The 23310-nt window shown below is 39.2% G+C and overlaps 1 protein-coding gene across 2 annotated transcripts in view; it reads left to right on the top strand.

Moving 5' to 3' along the window:
- LOC126273102 (dynein intermediate chain 2, ciliary) overlaps positions 1-20704 on the top strand; it is a 305511-nt gene extending 284807 nt beyond the window's left edge. The window contains exons 10-11 of one of the 2 annotated variants that reach the window (XM_049976536.1): positions 16919-17106; positions 17231-20704. In XM_049976536.1, coding sequence (XP_049832493.1) covers positions 16919-17102 — 184 coding nt within the window. In that variant the 3' untranslated portion in view covers positions 17103-17106; positions 17231-20704. The remainder of the gene's footprint in view (positions 1-16918; positions 17107-17230) is intronic. The other variant, XM_049976535.1, reaches the window with a different exon arrangement.
- Positions 20705-23310: the final 2606 nt, after the last annotated feature.

Genomic DNA, 23310 nt, shown 5'->3' on the forward strand with positions numbered 1-23310 from the left:
TAACATTGTGGATCTCCTTATGAAAATTTTTGTCCATACAGACATAGTCTAGCTGCCACTCCTCCTTCCTCCAGTCTGGATGTTTCCATGTTTTAAGTTTACTTGGCTTCCTCTTAAGGTATGTTGATTTAGATATAAGGTTGTGTTCTCTGCAGAGTTCTACAAGTCTTTGACCATTTTTGTTCGTAAATTTATGTGGACTCTATTTTCCAATTATATCTTTATATTTCCTTTCTTTTCCCAACTGAGCATTGAAATCTCCCAATAAGATTTTTACATTCTTTTTATTAACTCTGTTCACAGTTTGTTCTAGAAGGTCCCAAAATTTATCTACCTCTTCCTTTGTTTTTGTTAGACAATTTTTTCATTTGTTGGGGCATGAGCATTTATTATTGTGTAGGTTTTATTCATTGTATTAAAGCTTAGAGTCACAATTCTTGGTGATAATGCTTGGAAATCTGTTACTGAATGTATTATTTTTGTTGTTGTCGTCTTCACTCCTGAGACTGGTTTGATGCAGCTCTCCATGCTACTCTATCTTGTGCAAGCTTCTTCATCTCCCAGTACCTACTGCAACCTACATCACCCTGAATCTGTTTAGTGTATTCATCTCTTGGTCTCCCTCTACGATATTTACCCTCCACGCTACCCTCCAATACTAAATTGGTGATCCCTTGATGTCTCAGAACATGTTCTACCAACCGATCCCTTCTTCTGGTCAAGTTGTGCCACAAACTTCTCTTCCCCCCCAATCCTGTTCAATACTTCCTCATTAGTTCCTCCCTGTATTTTATCCCTCCCATCTAATCTTCAGCATTCTTGTGTAGCACCACATTTCAAAAGCTTCTATTCTCTTCTTGTCCAAACTATTTATCATCCATGTTTCACTTCCATACATGGCTACACTCCATACAAATACTTTCAGAAACGACTTTGTGACACTTGAATCAATACTCGATGTTAACAAATTTCTCTTCCTCAGGAACACGTTCCTTGCCATTGCCAGTCTACATTTTATATGCTCTCAACTTCGACCATCATCAGTTATTTTGCTCCCCAAATAGCAAAACTCCTACTTTAAGTGTCTCATTTTCTAATCTAATTCCCTCAGCATCACCTGACTTAATTCGACTACATTCCATTTTCCTCGTTTTGCTTTTGTTGATGTTCATCTTATATCCTCCTTTCAAGACACTGTCCATTCTGTTCAACTGCTCTTTCAAGTCCTTTGCTGTCTCTGACAAAATTACAATGTCATTGGCGAACCTCAAAGTTTTTACTTCTTCTCCATAAATTTTAATACTTACTCCGAATTTTTCTTTTTTTTCCTTTACTGCTTGCTCAATATACAGATTGAATAACATCACGGAGAGGCTACAACCCTGTCTCACTCCTTTCCCAACCACTGCTTCCCTTTCATGTCCATCGACTCTTATAACTGCCATCTGGTTTCTGTACAAACTGTAAATAGCCTTTCGCTCTCTGTATTTTACCCCTCCCACCTTTCAAATTTGAAAGAGAGTATTCCAGTCAATATTGTCAAAAGCTTTATCTAAGTCTACAAATGCTAGAAACGTAGGTTTACCTTTCCTTAATCTTTCTTCTAAGATAAGTCGTAAGGTCAGTATTGCCTCACGTGTTCCAGTATTTCTACGGAATCCAAACTGATCTTCCCCAAGGTCGGCTTCTACCAGTTTTCCCATTTGTCTGTAAAGAATTCATGTTAGTATTTTGCAGCTGTGGCTTATTAAACTGATTATTCGGTAATTTTCACATCTGTCAACACCTGCTTTCTTTGGGATTGGAATTATTATATTCTTTTTGAAGTCTGAGGGTATTTCGCCTGTTTCATACATCCTGCTCACCAGATGGTAGAGTTTTGTCAGGACTGGATCTCCCAAGGCTGTTAGTAGTTCCAATGGAATGTTGTCTACTCCGGGGGCCTTGTTTCATATCATTTTTATGTTTACTAAAAACCCTGTTCCAAACTGGGGACATTGTTTCATTGCCCTCAGTGCTGGTTTCCCATTATAAATTCTATATCCTTGTGGTTCGAATTGGTCCTCTGTGGTGTTTCTCATTTCTTGGATCCCTGTTATTAAAATTCTTTGTTTATTTAGTTCATCTGTGAGCTCCTTGAGTTTTCCGGTCTGAAGTAGTTATGTTGTGTGTTGCTATATAATTTATTTGCTCATGTTTAATCTTCTTTTTGTGTTTTAGTGTGCATTTTGATGGTTGCAAACGCTCCGATTCGTTGCTGTCTTCTAGTTGACTACCCACCGAATCCGATGTAACCTTTACCTGCCTTTTTGAGCAGGACGGTGGAATTTTTTTCCTAAAAGACCTTTCCATTTTTGACTTTTGAAGGTTGTCAACCTTAGTTGGAGCAAGCTCCGATTTACAACTACGGTTGTTAACCACAGAGGGTGTGTTTGGTCCGCGAGGGCTATTTTATGTCACTCAAGTCCGCCGGTAAACCGGTGAGGACTTCCCCATCTGCCACCTGGGACGTGCCACATAGTAGTATCACCTCTCCTCCTGCTATGACAGCATAGTAGGTTCGTGGCTACCACTGCATACTTCACTTTTACAGAGTGCAAGGTATACCCACTGATGTAATATTTCTATCTGTTAAATGAAAACAAAGAATAAAATGTAAAATGATGACAATCAATCAATAACCATACAAATAAAGAGTCAAAGTATGGGTAGATACATAAAAAAGGTGGTTATTATTGTTGCTCAGCTATTGTACTTGAGTTTTTCACCAGAGCTGTTCTTTTTGCTGTGAGTCCATGGAGTCATGATTTAGCTTCCCATGCTAGTCTGTTCTGTGCAGGCCTTTTCATCTCTTCACGGCTACAACAACCTGTATGTAGTTGACCCTACTTACTTTATTCAACCCTTGGCCCCCATCTACAATTCCTCTCCCCTACTTCCTTCCATTACCAAACTGATGAGCCCTTGATGCCTCAGGCTATGTCTTACCAACTCATCCCTTCTTTTGGTCAGATTGTGCTATGTACCTCCTCATTAGTTACTAAATCTATCCCCTAATTGTCAGTATTCTTCTGTAACCTATAACAACACATTTCAAAAGCTTCTGTTCTCTTCTTGTCTGAACTGTTTATCATCCATGTTTCATTCTGTACAACCCTACACGCTACACAAATTCCCTCTAAAAGACTTCCTATCAATTCCATTTAAATTAAATGTTAACAATTTACTTTTTCAGAAATCTTTTTCTTGGTATTGCAAATATGCATTATATATCTTCTCTACTATGGCCACCAACAGTTATTTTGCTGCCCAAATAGCAAAACTCATATACCACTTTTATTGTCTATTTTCCCAATCAAATTCTCTCATTATCATCTTATATAATGTGACTGCATTCCATTATGTTGGTTCTTCTTTTGTTAATATTAATCTTACTATCTTGTTTCAAGACACTATTCACTCCATTCAGCTGCTCTAACGAGTCATGTGGTGTCTCCAATAGAATTCCAATCCCATCTGCAAACTCAAAGGTTTGTATTTTTGCTCCATAAACTTTGATTCCTTTTCCAGATTTCTCCTTACAGTCCTTCACTGTTTGCTCAGTGTACATAGGGAAAAACTTCTGGGTAAGATGCAATCTTCCCTCACTCACTTGTTAATCTCTTATAATTGCAGTCTGTTTTCTGGATGAATTTTGGATGACCTTTCTTTCCCTGTACTGTATCGTGGCTTCATTCAGAATTTTAGAGTTCATTCCAGTCAACACTGCCAGAAGCTTTCTCTAAATCTACAAATACTATAAAAGTGGATTTGCCTTTCTTCTAAGATAAGACATAGAGTCTGTTCCAAAATTTCTCTGAAACCAAAACTGATCCTCTCCAAGGATGACCAGTACATCTCTTCTCCTGTGAATAATTTATGTCAGTATTTTGCAGCCATGACTTAGTAAACTGATAGTTCAGTAATACTCATATCTGTCAGCACCTGACTTCTTTGGAATAGAAATTACTGCATTCTTCTTTATATCTGAAGATGTTTTGCCTGTCTCATATACCCTGCATACTGTGTGAAATAGTTTTATCATGGCTGGTTTTCCCAAGGATCTCAATAATTCTGGGCGACTGTTGTCTACTCCAGGGATCTTGTTTCGACTTAGGCATTTCAGTGCTCTATTAGGTTCATCTCGCAGTATCGCATCTTCCATCTCATCTGCATTTACTTCTTCTTAGCTTTCTACAATACTGTCATCAAGTTCATTTCCCTTTTACAGCTCTTCATTCAGTTCCTTCCACCTTTCAGCTTTCCCTTCTTGTACCGGCTTGCCATCTTAGCCCTTGATATTCACGCAGCTGCTTCTCTTTTGTCCAATGTTCTTTTTAATTTTCCTATATTTTCTTTTTCTTTAAGTTTTTATAAATTTGATGTTAATATTTTCATTCTCATGTGCCTTTCTAGAATTTTCATTTTCAGGTACTTTTCATTTTTGAAGTTTCTGTGGAATATTTTACATTGTGTAATTCACTGTTTCCATAGCAGCTGTGTCACTTAAGTATTCTTCATAACAAACATACCTTCATTCTATGTAACATACATTTTGTGCAAACAATGAAGGCTTTCACAACAAGATTGGATGTATTAGTTGCTGGTGAGTCTTACGGGTTGTATGGCTGAAGCTCAAAATTTTTTTCACTTACTGGCAGTTCATCCAGAGCACTTTCCAGAAGAGAGCACATGTAATTTGTAAAACTAGACAGCGCCTATTTCACACAGTACAATACAACTCCAGTTAACTGAACTCGGGTCAACCAAAAATCTAAAATAAGAAAATGAACAGAATGTATGCAAACTTTGTCCACTCACAAATTTTTGATAAAATCCACATAAACCATAAAAGACTTCAATTGCTTTTTACTATGTGGTGCTGAAAAATCTGAGATTGCTTTAGTTTTATCATGATCTGCCAAGATTTCTTCCCCAGTAATTACATGACCTAAAACTTTTAGTTCAGGGACAGCAAATTTACATTTTTCGAGTTTCAGACTCATACCTTCTTGCCTAAATTTTTCACCTACCTGCTTCAACAATTCCAAATGTTCTTCCCAACTTGGTTCAGTTAGCAAAATTCCACTCCTGGACCTTTCTTTTATTTCCATTACTGGTTCTTAGGTGTATACATTGAACAACAGGGCGAAAAAGTATATCCTTGTCTTACATTCTTTTTGATCCAAGTATAACACTAACACAAACTAGAGTGTTTTCCTAACATATCCTGGCCAAGTACATATTCTAATGTTCTTATGAACTCAGCTACAGATGAGTCCAACCAAAAGGAACTACACAGTATTGGTAATATCTATCACTGTAATGAAAGGCAGTATATTTACGTGATTCTGGACCTAAAGGTATCTCATGAAATCCAGAAGTTAAATCCCAACTAGACATAATCTGAATGTTTTGATATTTATGTAAAAGTTCATCAGTGTTTTCAAAGTGATCTGTTTTTCTGCACAAATACTTCTCCAAGTACCTAGAATAGAGAAATAATCTCACTGCACCATCTCTTTTGGAAACAATGACTGATGGGTTGTTCTATGAGCTAACACCTCTCTTGATATTACACACGTCCATCTTATGCAACTCTTTCTCAAGTGCAGCTCTCTTAGCTATAGGTACACAGTAAGGTTTTATAAAAAATGGTTGATGTGGTTTTAGCTGCAATGTACACTGATATCCTCTCACTCTACCTCTGGAACACTACTAAACACATCACTATACCCCCATAACAAAGATTCCAATGCCCATTTCTGATTTTCAGTTAACCCTTTTCCTTCTGAAATCTGTGTTAAATTCAGCTTCATCTGTGTCTAATCCTGGAATATCTTTAACTAGAAATCCACTGTCTTTTAAACATTGATGCTATTTATTTTATCCTCCTCATATAGTTGACTTTATAAAATCAGTACAAATACAATCTCTATCAGGTGCATTGATTATCAGCTTATATCCTCCCCAATCAAAACCTGCATTCACACTAACTATCCATGTCATGCAAAGGATAAGATATTCACAGAGATCTTGAATTATTAAACATCAATTGCAAAAGTAATTAAATCCTGAATTTACAATGTTTCCCAGTTTCACCTTTAATCTACACTCCAATTACAGTTAATTCTACATAGTCTTCATCATGTTTTAATTTTTTTACTTAACGAGTCAGACACTCCTGAAATTTGGCTGCTTGTGTCAAAACACCTGCCGTCCCATGGTCCTATTCTGACCTTAATGAACGGACAACAAACTTCAGTACATTTATCAGTCTTGATATCCTCATATGACAGGTCATTTTTTATCTCTTCAAAACTAAAGCCTCTAAAATCATTATTATTTTTACAATTTTCATTGCCTTGACACACTTTCGTTAAATTAACATTGACGTTATTATCAATGTCACTGAGAATTTCATCAATCCATAAGTACTTAACCGTTTCATTTAGATCAACACTGTAGTACTTGTCTTTAAGTTGTTTTACAAAATGGCTCTGAGCACTATGGGGCTTAATATCTATGGTCATAAGTCTAAGTTGTTTTACAACCACATGTTTAATTTTTGCCACCACTCTGGATACAAAGTTCAACACAGGTTTTTTTATCATGATTGTAATGCTTTCATCTCTCTCAATAGCATCACTGTTTAAACACATATTATATAAAAATGATTCATTCTCGTTCATAAGATTAAGAAGCTTACTGTCACTGTCATAACTGGTAAATAAATTAGATTGGTCATCTATGCTTGCCTCCTTATTAGTAAATAAATCAAGAATTTTGTTTGCTGTGATACTGTGATTAATGTCCCTCAATCCTTTAAAAGTCTCTTTGGAAATCTCTACAGCATTATAGCCACCACTATACATTTCCTTACTAATGCCTAATGCCTCCAATTCTTCTTTAAAACAAACAAAATACTTTTCTTCCTCATTACTATTCTCATCACCACTTACCTTCAATTTATTGCATTAAAAAAACCATGAACATCATCAGTATCATCACATAAATAACTAATCATCATTCACTGTTTCATTATTGTTTAAGTTCTCAGTTTTGCTGTTCATTAATACAGTATCCATATTTTTCTTACCTGGTTCTGGTATTAGTTTCTGAATTCCAAAATCATCACAAAAATCAGTAGCTGACAAATGAAAAGTCTCTACCAAGTGATAGAATTCTGATAAATTGATTTCTTCTGTATCGTCCTTTTCAATTTCTGCTAGCCCACTTACCTTATTTGTATATTTTGCCATACCTGGTGAACAAATTTCTTTCTCAACAGATATCGTATTAACAGAACACTACACATCTTTAAAGTAAGTACTGATTGCTACACTAGAGTGTTTTTCTTGTGTGTCAGTATATGTGCAATTCCTGGTCCATCTGTTATTTGATGAACAATCTTCTTTCACAACAGATATCATATTGACAGAATAGTACACATCAAGTAACTACTGATTGCTACACTAGAGTGTTTTTCTTGTGTGTCGGTATTTGTGTAATTTCTGGTCCATCTGTTATTTGTTTCACGAGGCCCTAAATTGCGGATTGACAATGGGGTCAAGGCTAGATTTTTGTTTCCTAAATTAATATCCCATCCTCCTTTCTTGGGTTTCTATTCCAGTTTCTGTTCCGACTATTACCATGTTGCTCTCCATGATGAAAATTGTTACCATCTACTCTATTATGTTCCTTCTGGTGATAATTTTTATCATTGTGGTTACAATGTTCTCGCCTGTTGTGATTATTACAGTGCCAATTTTGGTTACTACCTCTTTCAAAATTTGTGTGTCTGTTGTAGCGGTATTTCCCTGTTTTTTTTTCCAAAATTCTACCTAATTTATGCACATATGTCAAAAACTGATCTGCTGTGTCATCTGGCCCATATACTATGTCCACTGTACATCATCCAGTAACCTCCTTTTTAAACCATCAATCTGGGTGAGTTCATCAACAGGTTTCCTTGAATGCGCCAATTTTTTAAGCTGATTTTTGCAAAACTGTTTCATACTAATATGCCCTTCTTTGTAATTTAGTCCATTGAGAAAATCACTATTTATTGTAGCTTGTTCAGTCTCTAACCAAAATTTATCTGAAAATCCTCCATCAAAATATACATAGCTTGTGTCATCATTGGTATACTGATTTGCCCAGCTTATTTATTTATTTTTTTATGTATTTATCTCTTGTTCCGGTGATCCATGTTGTGACACTATCACAGGATATGGAACGTGTCAATTTTACAAGCTTTTGGCCAGAATTTATGGTAATACATAAAACAAAACAAAAACAGTAAACAATAACTTAGGTCCCACTACAAAAAATACATTTTAGAGATAGATAGAGATTACAAAACAAAAAAAAGTAAACAGTAACTTAGGTCCCACTACAAAAGATACATTTTAGAGATAGGTGAAGATTACAAAATAATAAGTGTTGCAGAGAAATAAATATTGCAAAATATATGTTTACAATACAAATATTCAGTATTACAAATACAAATTTGGGCAAACATTTGCAATATATGTTAAACACTGTAGTTAAGGAACTCTTCTATTGTATAAAATGATCCTTGCAATAGGAACTGCCTTAAGGTTTTTTTTAAACAAGAGATCATCATCTACCAAAAACTTAATTCTTGAAGGGAGAGCATTAAAAACCTTACACCCACTGAAATGGACTCCTTTCTGCACCATACTTAGATTTGGCTGTTCATAGTGGATATCATGTTTCCTTCTAGTATTGTGACTGTGATATGCACTATTCAGCTTAAAGATGGATTTTTCTTTTCTTTTGAAGCACACCAACGATAATATACATTGCGCCCTGGAAGTAAGTATTTCAAGCTTCTTAAAAAGATTCCTGCATGTGGCTCTAGGATGGACTCCACACATGATCCTTATGGCTCCTTTTTGTACACACAGTACTTTTTTAGCAAGTGTCTGATTTCCCCAAAATATAATTCCAAATGCCATAATTGCATGAAAGTAACCATAATATGCTGACTTCATGGTTTCCATATTTCAATAAGACGAAACAATGCACAATGCATATGTTGCTGAACTTAGTCTTTTGCATAGATCCACGATGTGGTTTGTTATCAATATGCAAGCCTAGGTATTTTGAGGAATCTACCCTGGTTATTGTCTGCTCACCTATTTTTACTACTATTTACTCATCTTTGGATGTTTTGTGGAACTGAAAGTAGTTTGTTTTACAGTAATTTAAAGAAAGACCATTAATGTTGAACCAGTTCACCGTTCCATTTAAAACCTTATTTACAGTTACCTCAAGTTGATCTACTGAATTATCAATAAGTAGTGTAGTGTCATCCGCAAAAATGGTGAATCTACAGTATTCCGTAGAGAGAGGGAGATCATTTATAAATATAATACTTCACCTTCCAGAAACTTCTTAACAAACTTGATTTTCATAGTATCAGTCATATTAGACACAAAATTATCTTTACAATGCTGCAGAAAATCTACAGAATGTACACTACCTCCACCTGAAAAGTTTTTCACCAGAATGTTGCAAAAAGGGGTACCTACATTGTTAACAAGATTTCTACCAACTACATCATTAGACAATTCCTCAACCTTTTTACACAAAACCGAAAAACTACTTTAAAGGATGCTCATTCTGTTGTTACTTAATTTTACATTTTCTGTGAATTTTCTGTCTACTGTTTCCACCTGTTGAACAAAACTGCTTTCAACAAGCGCCAGTCCACATGGGAAAAATATATTAAAAACAAAGATTCCAAGACTTACCAAGCGGGAAAGCGCCAGCAGACAGGCACATGAACAAAACACACAAACACACACACAGAATTACGAGCTTTCGCAACTGGCAGTTGCTTCGTCAGGAAGGAAGGAAGGAGAGGGAAAAATGAAAGGATGTGGGTTTTAAGGGAGAGGGTAAGGAGTCATTCCAATCCCGGGAGCGGAAAGACTTCCCTTAGGGGAAAAAAAGGACAGGTGTACACTCGCACACACACACACACACACACACACACACACATATCCATCCGCACATACACAGACACAAGCAGACATATTTAAAGGCAAAGAGTAAGGGCAGAGATTTCAGTCGAGGCGGAAGTACAGAGGCAAAGAAGTTGTTGAAAGACAGGTGAGGTATGAGTGGCGGCAACTTGAAATTAGCGGAGGTTGAGGCCTGGCGGATATCGAGAAGAGAGGATATACTGAAGGGCGAGTTCCCATCTCCGGAGTTCGGATAGGTTGGTGTTGGTGGGAAGTATCCAGATAACTCGGACGGCGTAACACTGTGCCAAGATGTGCTGGCCGTGCATCAAGGCATGTTTAGCCACAGGGTGATCCTCATTACCAACAAACACTGTCTGCCTGTGTCCATTCATGCGAATGGACAGTTTGTTGCTGGTCATTCCCACATAGAAAGCATCACAGTGCAGGCAGGTCAGTTGGTAAATCACGTGGGTGCTTTCACATGTGGCTCTCCCTTTGATCGTGTACACCTTCCGGGTTACAGGACTGGAGTAGGTGGTGGTGGGAGGGTGCATAGGACAGGTTTTACACCGGGGGCGGTTGCAAGGGTAGGAGCCAGAGGGTAGGGGAGGTGGTTTGGGGATTTCATAGGGATGAACCAAGAGGTTACGAAGGTTAGGTGGACGGCGGAAAGACACTCTTGGTGGAGTGGGGAGGATTTCATGAAGGATGGATCTCATTTCGGAGCAGGATTTTAGGAAGTCGTATCCCTGCTGGAGAGCCACATTCAAGGTCTGATCCAGTCCCGGGAAGTATTCTGTTACAAGTGGGGCACTTTTGGGGTTCTTCTGTGAGAGGTTCTGGGTTTGAGGGGATGAGGAAGTGGCTCTGGTTATCTGCTTCTGTACCAGGTTGGGAGGGTAGTTGCGGGATGCGAAAGCTGTTTTCAGGTTGTTGGTGTAATGGTCGAGGGATTCAGGCAGTCCACGAAGGCCTAGGCTGTAGGGAAGGGACCGTTTGATATGGAATGGGTGGCAGCTGTCATAATGGAGGTACTGTTGCTTGTTGGTGGGTTTGATGTGGACGGATGTGTGCAGCTGGCCATTGGACAGATGGAGGTCAACGTCTAGGAAAGTGGCATGGGATTTGGAGTAGGACCAGGTGAATCTGATGGAACCAAAGGAGTTGAGGTTGGAGAGGAAATTCTGGAGTTGTTCTTCACTGTGAGTCCAGATCATGAAGATGTCGTCAATAAATCTGTACCAAACTTTGGGTTGGCAGGCTGGGGTAACCAAGAAGGCTTCCTCTAAGCGACCCATAAATAGGTTGGCATACGAGGGGGCCATCCTGGTACCCATGGCTGTTCCCTTTAATTGTTGGTATGTCTGGCCTTCAAAAGTGAAGAAGTTGCGGGTCAGGATGAAGCTGGCTAAGGTGACGAGGAAAGAGGTTTTAGGTAGGGTGGCAGGTGATCGGCGTGAAAGGAAGTGCTCCATTGCAGCGAGGCCCTGGACGTGCGGGATATTTGTGTATAGGGAAGTGGCATCAATGGTTACCAGGATGGTTTCTGGGGGTAACAGACTGGGTACGGATTCCAGGCGTTCGAGAAAGTGGTTGGTGTCTTTGATGAAGGATGGGAGACTGCATGTAATGGGTTGAAGGTTTTGATCTACGTAGGCACAGATACGTTCTGTGGGGGCTTGGTAACCAGCTACAATGGGGCGGCCAGGATGTTTGGGTTTGTGAATTTTAGGAAGTAGGTAGAAGGTAGGAGTGCGAGGTGACGGTGGGGTGAGGAGTTTGATGGAGTCAGGTGAAAGGTTTTGTAGGGGGCCTAAGGTTCTGAGGATTCCTTGAAGCTCCGCCTGGACATCAGGAATGGGATTACTTCGGCAAACTTTGTATGTAGAGTTGTCTGAAAGCTGACGCAGTCCCTCAGCCACATACTCCCGACGATCAAGTATCACAGTCGTGGAACCCTTGTCAGCCGGAAGAATGATGATGGATCGGTCAGCTTTCAGATCACGGATAGCCTGGGATTCGGCTGTGGTGATGTTGGGAGTAGGATTAAGGTTTTTCAAGAAAGATTGAGAGGCAAGGCTGGAAGTGAGAAATTCCTGGAAGGTTTGGAGAGGGTGATTTTGAGGAAGAGGAGGTGGGTCCCGCTGTGATGGAGGACGGAACTGTTGAGGCAGGGTTCAATTTGGATAGTGTCTTGGGGAGTTGGATCATTAGGAGTGGGATCAGGATTGTTTTTCTTCGTGGCAAAGTGATATTTCCAGCAGAGACTACGAGTGTAGGACAGTAAATCCTTGACAAGGGCAGTTTGGTTGAACCTGGGAGTGGGGCTGAAGGTGAGGCCTTTGGATAGGACAGAGGTTTCGGATTGGGAGAGGGGTTTGGAGGAAAGGTTAACTACTGAATTGCTGAATTGGGGTGTTGTGGTTCCAGATTGTGTTGACTAGAATTTTGAGGTGTTGGGGGGAGTGGAGCTGGAAGTGGGAGATTGAGTAGATGGGAGAGACTGGGTCTGTGTGCAATGAGAGGAGGTTGAGGTTTGTTGGAAAGGTTGTGGAGGGTGAGTGAGTTGCCTTTCCGGAGGTGGGAAACCAGGAGATTGGATAGTTTTTTGAGGTGGAGGGTGGCATGTTGTTCTAATTTGCGGTTGGCCTGTAGGAGGATGCTATGTACAGCCGGTGTGGATGTGGGAGAGGAAAGATTGAGGACTTTGATTTGGGATAGGAGTTGACGGGTGTGTTCATTGGCCGAGTCGATATATAGGTGAAGGATTAGGCGGGTGAGGGCTATGGATTGTGCTGTTTGGAACTGGTATATATATATATATATATATATATATATATATATATATATATATATATATATATATATATATATATATATATTCCAAGACTTACCAAGCGGGAAAGCGCCGGCAGACGGGCACATGAACAAAACACACAAACACACACACAGAATTACAAGCTTTCGCAACTGGCAGTTGCTTCGTCAGGAAGGAAGGAAGGAGAGGGAAAAATGAAAGGATGTGGGTTTTAAGGGAGAGGGTAAGGAGTCATTCCAATCCCGGGAGCGGAAAGACTTCCCTTAGGGGAAAAAAAGGACAGGTGTACACTCGCACACACACACACACACACACACACACACACACACACACACACATATCCATCCGCACATACACAGACACAAGCAGACATATTTAAAGGCAAAGAGTAAGGGCAGAGATGTCAGTCGAGGCGGAAGTACAGAGGCAAAGAAGTTGTTGAAAGACAGGTGAGGTATGAGTGGCGGCAACTTGAAATTAGCGGAGGTTGAGGCCTGGCGGATATCGAGAAGAGAGGATATACTGAAGGGCGAGTTCCCATCTCCGGAGTTCGGATAGGTTGGTGTTGGTGGGAAGTATCCAGATAACTCGGACGGCGTAACACTGTGCCAAGATGTGCTGGCCGTGCATCAAGGCATTTTTAGCCACAGGGTGATCCTCATTACCAACAAACACTGTCTGCCTGTGTCCATTCATGCGAATGGACAGTTTGTTGCTGGTCATTCCCACATAGAAAGCATCACAGTGCAGGCAGGTCAGTTGGTAAATCACGTGGGTGCTTTCACATGTGGCTCTCCCTTTGATCGTATATATATATATATATATATATATATAAATTCAGTGATCTCATCTTTGACAATTTTAACTTCATAATTAAATTTAAGTTCAATTTCTTTTATTTTGGACTCCAAAGACTCTACTCGGCCATCTAATCTGTCAATGTTTTGGTTAATATCAATAAACTGAGCTGTATTTTTGCCAGCACAGTCAAACTATGCTCCTGTTGAATGACCAATTTCCGTGAACTGATTCTTATTATCACTGTCCATTTCTGTGAACTGAATCTTATTACATTGTTTATGATTTTCATGTAACTTATTTATTTTTTTCAAACTGGTGATTGATCATTTTTATTAACAATGACAGCATTGTATTAATGTCATTATTATCATCTCGTTTTAATTCATCAATTTGTTTTTCCTGTATTTCCATTTTGTCAGTAAAGCTGTCCTGTTCTTGTTTCATGACACTACTTAAGTCCCTCATGCCTGTATTATTCTCTATTGATCAAAATTCTTCAGTGACTATCATTGTAAACAATTATACAATGAGACACTTCACCAAAAAAGAAAAAGAAATAAAGAAAATGTTTCCGGTACTTACCTTTGTTGTTGGATGTCAACATTGTTAATCGTTCACCTCACTTTTTATTTTTTCCTTCCTTTTTTTCTTCTTGTTTGTGAACTTCTTTTTTGCTGTTATTGTTGCTGTTTCATATCTATGATTCATACCTGGCCGAATGTTCACATAAAATTTTCACAATATCTTTTAATCTACAAGAAGAAAAATAGTCCAACTTAGTACTCACATTTTACTTTCAGAACATCCTGGACGACACCACCATATTCTGACTGTCCCCACCCTCTTTTTGTCTAATGTTACTGATGTTTTGAATAAGTTAGTAATTTGGGCAGCTGGTCACATTTTCGCAGCACTTGCCACACCGAGATAGTGACACACTGCAGTGAATGACAGTGACAGTCAAATTTTAATAACCAGTTCTGTTAATAAATAAAATATCATCTTTTTTGTTGCTCTTCTTTGTTATATGTTGACGCATCATTGTTCTCTTCCTTTCTGTGATTCGTCTTCCTATAATTGTCTAGAAGGTAAGTGGGTTACAGCCTCAATAACAACTAGAAATTTGGTGGCCTCTCACTTCACGATACAAATCAATAAAACCACATAATTTGTTTTACATCCTCGCACTTCAGACTCTTACAACCAACAGCCCAAAAGAACAAAAATTTTCCTCTAACAACATGTAACATAGAAATTACTATCATATATCGATCCAATTATGCAAAATAATATTTGGGATATACATTTCATAAATAAAATAGAACTAATAGCCTATCTTTTTTGAGAAGTTCATAATAATCATTGTACTTACATTAAGTATTTATAAACACTGACATTTAAACATTTTCACATAGCTTTGTAGCAGTGGAGTTTTTGTTTTTACTTCTTCACAGCGGTATCATTCACTTCATATGATCCAAGATTGGGTAGTACATTTGTCTTACTGTAACCACTTTTATTACGTGATATCTATTTTCACTTGTGAGCAATGTGCACTGATGAGTAGTCTGACTACACTTTTACTGTCAAGTCTAGACATCAAGGTCAAGTCTGGAAATTGCACTGACTGGTGAGCTGCTGGACGATGTCCTATGAAGACTGGTCAGTGGAGGAATACAGGGAAGTTGTGTGGTATCATGTCACTCACAGATGAGAGATAGTACCTGTTGTGTCCTCTGGATGTGGCGCCCTCAAATACTGCAGGAGCTGATGCAGGCGAAATAGGCTGTGGTTGCACTGCAGGCACCTTGACAAGGCAGCAGTCTGCAGCCCTCTGTTGTGTGGTGTGTGGCTGGGTCGTAATACTCCGCAGAACCTAGGTATGTCCACCCTTGGCACGGATAGCAGCAACAACATATCGTGGCACGGAAGCAATGAGGCCTCAGTAGGTCACTGGATGGAGGATGGGAATAAGTTCTGGTGCCACATTCAATGATATCCCAGATGTCTTTGACTGGGTTCAGATCTGGCAAGTTGAGGGGCTGGCACATCAATTGGAACCTGCCTCTGTGTTCCTCAAAGCATTCTATCACACTCCTGGCCTTATGTCATGGTGCATTATCTTGTTGATAAGTGTCACTGCTGTCAGGAAACATGATCATCATGAATGGATGTATATGGTTTGCAACCAGTGTATGATATTCCTTGGCCATCATAGTGCCTTGCACAAGCTCCACTGAACGCGCCGGGAAAGTGCCGGCAGACAGGCACATGAACAAAACACACAAACACACACACAGAATTACTAGCTTTCGCAACCGATGGTTGCTTCTTCAGGAAGGAGAGGGAAAGACGAAAGGATGTGGGTTTTAAGGGAGAGGGTAAGGAGTCATTCCAATCCCGGGAGCGGAAAGACTTCCCTTAGGGGAAAAAAAGGACACGTGTACACTCTCACACACACACACACACACACACACACACACACACACACACACACACACATATCCATCCGCACATACACAGACACAAGCAGACATATATTTGGCCTTTAAATATGTCTGCTTGTGTCTGTGTATGTGCGGATGGATATGTGTGTGTGTGTGTGTGTGTGTGTGTGCGAGTGTACACCTGTCCTTTTTTTCCCCTAAGGGAAGTCTTTCCGCTCCCGGGATTGGAATGACTCCTTACCCTCTCCCTTAAAACCCACATCCTTTCATTTTTCCCTCTCCTTCCCTCTTTCCTGACGAAGCAACTGCCAGTTGCGAAAGCTCGTAATTCTGTGTGTGTGTTTGTGTGTTTTGTTCATGTGCCTGTCTGCCGGCGCTTTCCCGCTTGGTAAGTCTTGGAATCTTTGTTTTTAATATATTTTTCCCATGTGGAAGTTTCTTTCTATTTTATATATATAAAAACAAAGATTCCAAGACTTACCAAGCGGGAAAGCGCCGGCAGACAGGCACAATGAACAAAACACACAAACACACACACACACAGAATTACAAATTATATATTTTTTTACATGGTAAAGAAACATTGCCATCAGTAGTGGCATAAACTGAACTACAATTTGTGACCAGCTTTCAACATATTACATAACTACGTGATTTTTTCAATCTGATTTTAGCAATTTGATGCAAAAGTTATCTCTGAAATTGATGAGAACTGAAATAATTTTGTTAAATGCATTCACATATGCGAACTCCTTAGAAATCAATACCAGGCTAAAAATGTGATGTTGCAACAGTATTTTATTTTTTGTTTTCAGGGGTTGTATAACTAGTCTGAAACTGTCCCCAAATCTCCATAAAAAAGTGAAGCCACCAAAAAAAGGTCCACAGTATGAGCCTAGAGAACTGGAAATCATGAAGTTAGAGAAATTACTGGCACTTGTCCGAGAGCCTCAAACACAGAAACCTTGTACTAATATTGTGGAGCCAAAGGAAGGATAATAAGGTAAAATTTACCTTTTCATTTTCAATTATTTTTTTGATAAAGCCATATATATCACATTACAATGTTGAATAGTTATTTGGTCTGTCATAATTAACTACTAACATAATTAATCATTTGTTGGCAGGTCTGAAAACATTGAACCTTTTGTTCCTGAGTGAGATGGACGGTGGTGTAGTACCCATGGCTGCAAACATTTGTGACCTGAGGATACTTGTGTAAAACCTTAAAGCTTGTCATAATCCAATCTTAAGAGTTCCCCGAGTATGTGTCTATGTTAGCTGGACGTAAATGTGTTTTCTTTTGTAGCAATTCTCTCTGGATTCATGGGCCAATTTTCACCTTCAATAGAATTTCTTTTATGGCTGAATTTATTTTAACGACAAAATGCCATAACAATGGAAGGAGAAGAATGCTGTGTACTTGGTGCAGTCATTCAGAGCACAAGTTCACATTATAATAAAGTCTGAATTTGCAATTAATGTTATTAAACAGAACACTTCAGTTTCAATTTGATGGGGAGCAGCATAATTACTTTATTGAAAGAAAAGAGTTGTCATATAGTGGTCACCAGTCTTAACCCATAAATTCATGGGTAAAACTCACAGTAGTATACTACAAAAACATGAAAGTCTTTGTTAATATTATTCTCTGTATGAACATAACAATGCTTGTGGAAAGTGATACACGTAGAACATTTAGAGTTATGAGCAACAGGTTAATAGCATTTGCACTTGACACTGATGCTTCTGAGTTTTGCACTTACAGTATTATTGTTTAAGTGCTCACACACAAACACTACCAGAAGAGATCGCATTGGAAACCTGGAAGAGGCCACTCACAGAAGCTACAGTCATTGAAAATTAACCATTTCTCCAATGATTTGTATATATTATAGCATACATTATTGACACCCAACAGATTTCAGTTCCAAAAGAGGTCCTAGAATTTGATTAACTGAGATATGATGACAGTGGAACGGCTTCTTCTGAAAGAGTCTTCCTACACAACTGTCACAATGCAGGCTCAATAAACAGCTGATCTTCATTCTTCTTATCACTAGAAGCTATCCATTAAAGTGGTCAGTAATGCAAGGAGTAAAGGTAACCTCTCCATAATTGAGGTTTTGAGTGATTAGAGCCACATAAAGAACATTGAAAATGTAGCTGAGCTTTCAGACAGTGTTCTTCTTCAGAGATAGTTGATCAAAGATAGTCCTACTGTTCCAGGGAAAGGCTGTATAAGGTGAAGTGGGTGACTGAAGAAAGGAAGTGGGGAATGAAAGGGAGTAGTGGAGGGATGGGTTGCTGAGAGCTGGAGAAAGAGGCCACAAGGGAACAGTACAGAGATGTTGCATCAGTGAGTTCAACCTGGCACAGGAAGGGAGAATTGCATATGGCAAATGATAAAGTGGAGGAGTGGGTTGGGAGATGTGTAGGGATGATAGCACTGAGGAAAATGATAACTTTGGAGAAGATAGTGTGAGTGAGGTTTAATGAGTAAGCTTGAGGCATGGGGATAGGTGCAGAGGTGGATGTTGGACAGGGATTAGTGAAGACTGAGGCCAGAAATACTGCATAATCAAAGGACAATTCCCAAACAGATCTCCTGTGCTATATGCACACATGTCCCTAATCTTCCGCCCACTCCAATAAACCATCTGCAACCCAGCATTACCCCACACTTCATCATCTTAAATCATACCCTTCATTAGAGCTTTCACTACCTTTCATCATGCCCAGAAATGAGGAACATCCTTCTCACAATGCTTACCACCTCTCCACAGTGTCCTCCCAATTTACAAAATATGTTGTTCCATTCTCATCCCACACCTATTCCAAACCCTTTTCAACATCAGTCGAAGATCAGTTGAAGATCCCTGTGGAAGATCCACGTGGGTAGCCCTATCCTATCAGAGCCAGGGCTAACAGTGAAAGCAGTTGTGTGATATGTCAGCTCCACTGCAACTTTTGTGCAGCTTTATATGTGGAGATGACTGCCACTCACATGAATAGCTAAAGTGTGGCCAAGAGAGAGATTGACTGCTCAGTGGTAGAAAATGCTGCTGGGCACAAAAGGCTTGCCTTCAATGGATGCTTCACGAGAAAATACCATTAGCCTCCCACTTGCCCCACCAGCAATATCAGCTTTCCTGAATAGCATAGATGGGTGTCGTACTTACAGCACAGTTGTCAATCCTGCAGTCTTCAATCTCCACTAGTACCTCCCAAACCAACCCCCCAGCCCCCTCCCCACGCTTCCTGTTTCACCCCATTAATCTACACTCAGACTTTTCTCTCCACAGTTGTCATCTGCCTTGATTCAACCCCTTCTCCAACCTATATCTGGACTTCACCCTGTGCCAGGTGCCAGATGCACTGCAACTCTCCCTGCCTGAGCCAGGGTGAACCTGACAGTGTCAAATTGCCGTCCCATGCTCATGTGCCTTCTCACTCCTGACCATCACCCGGCTTTCCCTCAACCCTCCACTCCTCCTCTCTGCCACCTTTCCCCTGTTATCCACTCCATCAGAAAAACCTCTCACCCCAGTCAGGCTGTAGAGCCAGGACAACACAGCTGGCCTCAATAATGTAGTAATATGTGTGCATTGGCCTGTTTTATTTTAGTCAGCTCCAAAGGACATTCCCTGAAAGCTCAGGTATGTTTTCAGTCTTCTTTATGTGCCCGTCAGTCAGTCAGTGAGTCAGCTATGAGGTGAGCTTTACTCTTAGTTTGTATTCCACTCTGGACTTCCCAGTATTGTATTACAATAGTTTGTAATGACAGAGAAACACCATGTTGTTAGCAATTATTTGACACCAGAATGGAATAGTCTTACTTGATCTTTAGAAAATTACAGTGGTGACTAAGTTTGCAAAATTTCATGTAAGTGAATATTGAAGCACACATTTGATTCTTTGACGATTACATGCTGCTTGTTGCTATGGCAGGAAGACAACAGATTAGTATTTTATTTGCTCGTCATTAATTGAAGAAACTCCTGGCACATAATGTGTGTCAAGTAAGCCATACATCATAATTCTGGCATGATACTCTTTGAGTTCATACTATTTCTGTATATGGATGATCCTTTGATGTATTGTTACAACTAAATCACATAAAATGTATATTGTTTCCTTAGTAGATTTAATTGTTTTGGGAACAGAATTCTTCAATGTTGCAATATTCACAGAGGTTTGACAGCACATTTTAAAATTTTGAATAGATGTAACTACAGAAGGCAGAAAATTACATAATTTTTTAAATTATGTAGAAGCCAAGTTAGTACACATCAGGAAATCAGTTAGTCAGTAATAATAAATGAACACAAAAAATCATTACAGGTCCAGTGACAGAACAGTATATTATTACTCCAGCAGGAAGAGACAGGTGAAATAATTATGAAAATTATATTTTATACTATCAGAAAAGAGGATTCTTCCTCACTGACTGTGATACCTCAAAGATAAGTAGAATGAATAATTTACAAGTTGGTTAAATGTGCTAATATTTAAATGTATGTATATGAAACCTGTTATGTTTCACATTTAATGTATTGTAATTGTTAAGTAATCACTGAAATACATATTGTTGATCGAACTGATTTCTGTTGTTGCTGTTGTGGTCTTCAGTCCGTAGACTATTTTGATGCAGCTCTCCATGTTACTCTACCCTTCGGAGCCTCTTCATCTCCAAATAACTACTGCAAGCTACATCCTTCTGAATCTGCTTACTGTATTCATGTCTTGGGCTTCCTCTACGATTTTTACCTCCCACACTTCCATCCAGTACTAAATTCTTGATCCCTTTGTCTCAGAATGTGTCCTATCAACTGATCCCGTCTTTTGGTCAAGTTGTGCCACAAATTTCTTGTCTCCCCAAGACTGGCTTCAGGTGCCAGAGACTATGGTCACATGTGTGTGTGTGTGAGTTGCGTGGTTTGCATGATTGCGTGATTTTTTTTTTTTTTTTTTGTGTGTGTGTGTGTGTGTGTGTGTCTGTCTGTCTGTCTGCCTGCCTGTCTACAATCCATTTTGACAAAGGCCTTGTTGGACAAAAGCTTATTTTGTGGCAGTCTTTTTGTTGTGCCTATCTGCGATTCAGCATTTCTGCTATATGGTGAGTATCAACTATCTTTTTCATAATATTGTTGTAGAGATCCTCTGTATATTCCTTCCACCCTTCATCTTTCCCTTCTTTTCTTAGGAGTGGTTTTCCATCTGAGATCTTAAAATTCAAATGACTCCTTCTCTTTTCCCCAAAGGCCTCTTTAATTTTCCTGTATGCAGTATCTATCATTCCCCTAGTGAAATATGCTTCTAGATCTTTACATTTGTCCTCTAGCCAGTCCTGCTCAGCCATTTTGCACTTCCTGTCAATCTCATTTTTTAGACAGTTATATTCCCTTTCGCCTGTTTCATATGCTGCATTTTTAAATTTTTTCCTTTCATCAATTAAATTCAATATATCTTGTGTTATCCAATGATATCTTCCAGACCCTGTCTACCTCCGTAGCTCAGCAGTAGCATTACCACGTACTACGCTAGGGGGCCCGAGTTCGATTCCCGGCAGGGGAGTGGGTTTGTTGGTCCTTCATCACCATTTTCATCGTCATTGACACACAAGTCGCCGAAGTGGTGACAATGAAAAAGACTTGCAATGTGGCGGCTTAACCCTGAAGGGAATATCCCGGCCAATAAATGCCATACAACCATTTCCTTGTTTTTCCAGACCCTATCTTTTTATCTATTTGATCCTCAGCTGTCTTCACTGTTTCATCTCTTAAAGCTACCCATTTGTCTTCTGTTGTACTCCTTTCCCCTGTTATAGTCAACTGTTGTCTAATGCTCCCTCTGAAACTCTTAACAACCTCTGGTTCTTGCAGTTTATCCAGGTCCCATCTCCTTAAATTCCTACCTTTTTTGCTGTTTCTTCAGTTTTAATCTGCAGTTCATAACCAGTACATTATGGTCAGAGTCAACATCTGGAAATGTCTTACAATTTAAAACCTGGTTCGTAAATCTTTGTCTTACCATTATATAATCACTCTGAAACCTTACAGTTTCTCCATGTCTCTTCCATATATACAATCATCTTTCACGGGTCTTAAACCAAGTGTTAGTGATGATTAAGTTATGTTCTGTACAAAATTCTTCCAGGTGGCTTCCTCTTTCATTCCTCACCCATAGTCCATATTCACCTAATACCTTTCCTTCTCTTCATTTTCCTACTACAGAACTCCAGTCCCCCAAGACATTTCCATCACACTTAACTATCTGAATAATTTCTTTAACCTCATCATACGTTTCTTCAATCCCTTCATCATCCGCAGAGCTGGTTGGAATATAAACTTGTACTACTGTGATAGGCAATGGCTTTGTATCTATCTTGGCTACAATAATGCGTTAACTGTGCTATTCGTAGTAGCTTATCCATGTTCCTATCTTTTTATTCATTATTAAACTCACTTCTGCATTACCCTTGACTTAGAATTTATAACCCTGTATTCACATGACCAGGAGTCCTGTACCTCCTGCCATCAAACTTCACTAATTCCACCTATATCTAACTTCAGCCTATCCAGTTTCCTTTTTAAATTTCCTAACCTACTTGCCTGATTAAGGGATCTAACATTCCACACTCTGATCCATAGAATGCTCATTTTGTTTCTCCTGATGAAGACATCCTTCTGAGTAGTCTCTGCTTGTAGACCCAATTGGGAGACTATTTTACCTCTAGAATATTTTACCCAAGAGGACTCCATCCTCATTTAACCATGCAGTAGAGCAAGTATTATCTATTCAGATATGGTATGTTAGTAAGCCATTTATCATCACAGTAGTTTCTCTACCCAGTAGAGTAAACATCATCCAAATACTGATCAACTAACACATTAGTTAACCAAAAGTGTTCCAATCAGCAAATTCAAATATGTGCATGCACAGTATAGACGTTTTGGCACTAAGCTGACAAATTCAGCTGTCGTCATCCCCCTCCCCTCTCTCCTCCATCCCAATCATCACAGTTGCTGTTATGTGTTGATGTGTAACCTTCACCAGTGAGTTATCATGCAGTTGTTGTGCTTTCAAGATAGCGACTAAAAAAAATCCATTACTCTTAGTGTTTCTGACAAAATAGACCATTTGAAGCAATCTGCTAGAGGATGAAACTTAGTTTACGAATGTGGAGTTAGAAATGCAGACATTT

This window comes from Schistocerca gregaria, chromosome 5 (genome assembly GCF_023897955.1).
Source record: "Schistocerca gregaria isolate iqSchGreg1 chromosome 5, iqSchGreg1.2, whole genome shotgun sequence".
In the NCBI taxonomy this organism is placed as follows: domain Eukaryota; kingdom Metazoa; phylum Arthropoda; class Insecta; order Orthoptera; family Acrididae; genus Schistocerca; species Schistocerca gregaria.